This window comes from Berghia stephanieae, chromosome 10 (genome assembly GCF_034508935.2).
Source record: "Berghia stephanieae isolate SIO BIC M18660-M18661 chromosome 10, UCSD_Bste_1.3, whole genome shotgun sequence".
Lineage (NCBI taxonomy): Eukaryota > Metazoa > Mollusca > Gastropoda > Nudibranchia > Aeolidiidae > Berghia > Berghia stephanieae.
The window spans coordinates 15,797,285-15,802,284 of record NC_088369.1 but is presented as its reverse complement, the minus strand read 5'-3'; the positions used below and the strand labels follow the sequence as shown (position 1 = coordinate 15,802,284).

The following is a 5,000-nucleotide window of genomic DNA, read 5'->3' as shown; positions in this document are numbered from 1 at the left end:
CAATCAATCAATCAATCAATAAATTCCCTTTATTCATCCCCAAGGGAAATCTTTAGGGTATATTCCAAAGGAAAACTGGAATAACCCAGGCGTCAGTCGCAGTTCAGCGCCGCAAATTGAGCGGGGGTGGGGGTGGGGGAGGCGGGCGAGTGGTTGAGGCATTGTTGTTCTAACTCTCTCTCTCTCTCTCTCTCTCTCTCTCTCTCTCTCTCTCTCTCTCTCTCTCTCTCTCTCTCCCTCTATCAACTGTAGGAAGGGCAATTTCTTTATAAATAATAATATCAATATAATAGAACTGTCCTGTGCATGCACGAATGGAGTATTTCTGTAAGGCGCTTTTAGCTTTTTGTAAGTCAGGTCAAAGAACTCTTTAAGCACTCCTATTTATTATCATTATTTATTATATTTATACGCAAAAATCCTATCTTTGAAGTTTTCAGACTTTGGACCCCGGACATAAATCTCACGATATTATTTTTAGAGTTTCGTGACTATAAAGAAAGGGCGATAAGACTAACAATAATAATATCTATTTTGTTACCAACGTCTCCATAGTAACCAGTGTGCATTGTGGGATAGTGGACAGTTGAAGCTAAGTTATCTCCCCTTACGTAAAAAAACACAACACGGCGACCTGCCTGATGCTCACATGACCTCTTGAGAGAGGCTAAAAATAGACACATACATGACTCGGCAGGAAACTGAACTAAAAGCGGTGCAAAACACACGCACTGTGCCTAAAATAACGACACGATGCATTTTTTTACGTTCCCGTCTGTCAAATAAAAATTACACTATCAAAGCACATTTTATATAATTTTGGCTAGGAAAAAAATGTAATTCACATTTCGATAGATTAATACGTTGGCGATGACACCCCTCCCCTCTCCCCCTCCCCACCAAATCTAAGTTGTCAAAAAACTTGAGATTCCGTGGAAGTCTCGGGTTTAAGGCTTTTAAACAGGTTAGAGTCAGCTACATCTATAAATAAATGGAGAAAAGGATTTCTGGCCAAATTTAAGAAAAGAATATTTTGCCAGTTTCGTACAATGCACATAAATGGAAGCGGCAGAACTATTTATATTATTATGGTCAGTAATAATATCCTGGTTGCTAACAAGTGTGATGATTAATGAACGGTTTGAGAATGCGCTTGGGTCGCGTCGAGTCGCTGGCCTAGATGTTACGTCATTGCCGGTGTTAGTGGCCGAATACTCTTCAACAGTCGTACGTCACTTCCCTCGTAATAATGCATGGTAACTTAGTAACTGGCTCTAAACTATCGGAACAATGGCGGACGCCCTTAAGAAATATTTCTCCAACGAGCATAAAAGCGTATCCAAAGGGGTAAAAAGGAAATGACTTTTACACATTCTGATCGCAAGACATATCAAAAGTTCTAGCCAGCATGAAGAATAAAAAGTAGCGATATTCTTTGTTTAGAACCCCGATGGCCGTCGTTGCTGGGCGACGTGACATCAGACTATTGAATCCAATTGTCGCTTTATTTGGTGCAATCGGAGTAAACGACGGCTTCAATGAGAGCCTTATGAATGACCCAGAAGGAATACACCTTTCTAAAAGTGTGTGTGTTAGGGGTGGGGGGGGGGGGGAGAGAAGGGAAGGAGGGAGGGGGGAGGTGGTACGATGTTTTCCTTGACAACAAAGCAAAAACTGTTAAATTGGTTTCTTGACTTCTCCAAAGTCCCAGGTTTGAGAGATTTTTGCCAAGATGAGAGTCATGTCCATCGATTAAAATGGCCTTCATTTTGTCAAAAACTCTCAAACCTGAGACTTCCTGACAAAATTTTAAATAAATGTTTTCTTCAGTGCACATCTGTGCTTATTATTATTATTATTATTATTATTATTATTATTATTATTATTATTATTATTATTATTATTATTATTATTATTATTATTATTATTTATTATTATTATTATTATTATTATCATTATTATTATCATTATTATTATTATTATTATTATCATTATTATTATTATCATTATTATTATATTATTATTATTATTATTATTATTATTATTATTATTATTATTATTATTATTATTATTATTATTATTATTATTATTATTATTTATTATTATTATTTATTATTATTATTATTATTATTATTATTATTATTATTATAGTTATAATAACAAAAACAACAAGAATAAGCACAGCGATGACAATACATTGCATGAAACATTTGCATCAATGATTGTTTAAAAGAGCTGGTGGTCGATTGAGGTTTCATCGACGTGCACTTATTTGCAGGTCTGATAACCCAATCCTTCGTGGGCTCAGTGTTGTAATGGAAATATTATTTTTAAAATGACGCAAAATATTGTCCATTACAACGTTAAACCGGGCTCATCATTGGGTTTGAATGTCAGACCTGCAAATATGCACAAGTCGGGTTTCATCATAATGCGGCTATGTGGTCTTGTTTTATGACACTCGCTTTCGGATTGGAAGGTCCTGGGTTCTAACCTCGCTCGGCGCATAGTTGAGTCCTCGGAGAAGACTCTTTACTCATATTCTGTCATCGTACTCGGGTGTAAAACGAGTACCTGGCCGTTAACAGCATTGTCTCTGTCCGAAAGAATTGTAATATCGCCTAACAGGCGTCAAGTCCCGTCCTACATGTTAAATGTCGCTGTTGACCAGGGACCCATCATTGTAAAGCGCTTTGAGTACGTTTTGTGGATATTGCGCTATATAAAAGCTCAATTTTTTTAAAATTTTTGTTTTAATAATGATATAAATTGTACAAAATATTACAATAACATTTACTTACCACTCATAGCATCATTAAATCTCTCCTTAAATAATTAGAGATTAATTGCGATGAATAAAAAATACGACCAGATTTGTAATCGATACCTCGATACTGCTTCTTCAGTTATTCATCCAAATCCAGCAAAGTTCAGAGTTCAAATCTAAATCCAAAAAGTTCAGAGCTCAGATCCAAATGCTGAATTCAGAGAGCACCTAATCCAGTCAGTAATCAGAACAAACAAACAAACAAACAAACAAGCTCACAGAATTGGACTGGTAATCGGTAATCGAAGACCTGTGGAGAACCACCACACACTGTCTGTCCGACTACCCGAATCGTTTACCATAATAACGACTACGACTCCAACCAACGGTGAATCAATGAATGAATTGAATGAATGAATGAGCCAGCTTCCCACTCCCTGTTCTGCACCACCTTCTCTAGTCCATATCTACTCCTGAATGATACTGGGATCGGTGCTGCCGCTGAATGTCGATGACAATGATGATGAGGAGGATATTGCTGGTGACGCGATGACCACCACACGGACATGCATGCGCACAGGTAGGTCGGTCGGTAGGTAGGTAGGGCCGATCAAATGGAGATCGATAATCGAACTGGCTGACTGGCTGGCTGTGGCTTGCCCGTAGACTGATTGGTCATTGAGTGGCCGTAGACTGGTCATTGAGTGACCACCACTGATTTGTGATATGTCTTTTTTTTTAGGTACCTACGTGCTGCTATCCCATCTATCTAATATTAGACTACGAACGTCAATCTTCAAAGACTTACGACACACACAAAAATGCTATATTTATAAATACAAAAGAAAGAAAAAAATATAAAGAAAAGATTTACTCAAATAAGTAAGAGGCGGAATATACTATTTCTCAATTATTTTTTTTTTAATTTTTTTTTTTTAAATGCTGTAAGCCAATTTTAAAAGATGGAGTAGTGCCAGGCCTCAAATCAACCAATGTGTCCACGCCCCTGGGAGTTGCTAAGATACATATCTAAGTATGATGGCAGAGTTTGTTGGGTTCTTAAAAAATTATTTATGCTTATCGCCCCCCCCCCCCCCCAAAAAAAAAAAAAAAAAAAAAAAAAAAACCGGTATTATGTGGGAGGTCTGTAGCCCGTGATCCGGAAGATCCGGGTTCGAGCTTCGCTTCAAGCACTTTCGTTTTTTTTTTTTTCTTGGGGAAGATTATAAACCACCAATTAGCTCACTTGGATAATATGGGTGTTTCCTGTTGACATCAGACATCTTGGAATGCCTTGGTGACGGTATCTAATGACACCGTAGCGAAAGGGCGTAGGTTTATTTTTTTGTTTGTTTGTTTTTCTGTAACCTGTGACTTGATACCTTGTTGTTATGGTATATTCTTAGGTAAGTCACTTTGCACGTAGGATCTCTTGGTTTGCTCACTAGTGACTAATTAGCTGGGTCTGATAGATCGGGCAGAAAGTATTTCACAGTAAACTAGCGTCGTATTCAAAGAATGGCAAGCAGTTGTTTATCCGTCTATTTAATTAACGATACAGAAACCGGGATAAACTCCGGCTCCTTTTTATCTCTCAAGGGCTACTTGATATCCTTTTTTTTAAATTAGCTTTTTATATAGCGCAATATCAACTAAATGTACTCAAATCGCTTTACAAGGGGTCCCTGGCCAACAGCAACATTTAACATGTAGGACGGAACATGACACATATTAGGCGATATTACATTTTTTTTTCGGACATAGACAACGCTGTTTACGGTCAGGTATTCTTTTTACACCTGAGTACGGTGAGAGAATGTGAGTAAAGAGCCTTTTCCAAGGACTCAACTATGCGCCGAACCAGGCTCGAACCAAGGACCTTCCGATCCGAAAGCGAGTATCATGCTACAATATCACATAATATATTATGCGCATCTATGATCTCAGTCTTAATCTTTGAGCTCAAATCGACGTGTCCTTAAGCCGATCCCCTCTACTCTTAAATCGCCTCTCAATACCAAAATATTGTGACAAAAATAGCATTCGAGTTATTGAGTGACTTGCTCCTTTTTTTCTTTTCTTTTTTTTTTTTTTTTAAAGAGTGGGGGTTAGGGGGGAAAAGAGGGGAGTGGCGAAGAAGAAGTAGAAGAAGAAGAAGAAGAAGAAGAAGAAGAAGAAGAGAGACAGATATATATATATATATATATATATATATATATATATATATATATAT

The 5,000-nt window shown here is 37.4% G+C and overlaps 1 protein-coding gene across 1 annotated transcript in view; it reads right to left on the bottom strand.

Moving 5' to 3' along the window:
• LOC144980717 (uncharacterized) overlaps positions 1 to 3,246 on the bottom strand; it is an 81,542-nt gene extending 78,296 nt beyond the window's left edge. The window contains exon 1 of the mRNA XM_078928438.1: positions 2,802 to 3,246. Within this exon, the coding sequence (XP_078784564.1) occupies positions 2,802 to 2,808 (7 nt within the window). The 5' untranslated portion in view covers positions 2,809 to 3,246. The remainder of the gene's footprint in view (positions 1 to 2,801) is intronic.
• Positions 3,247 to 5,000: the final 1,754 nt, after the last annotated feature.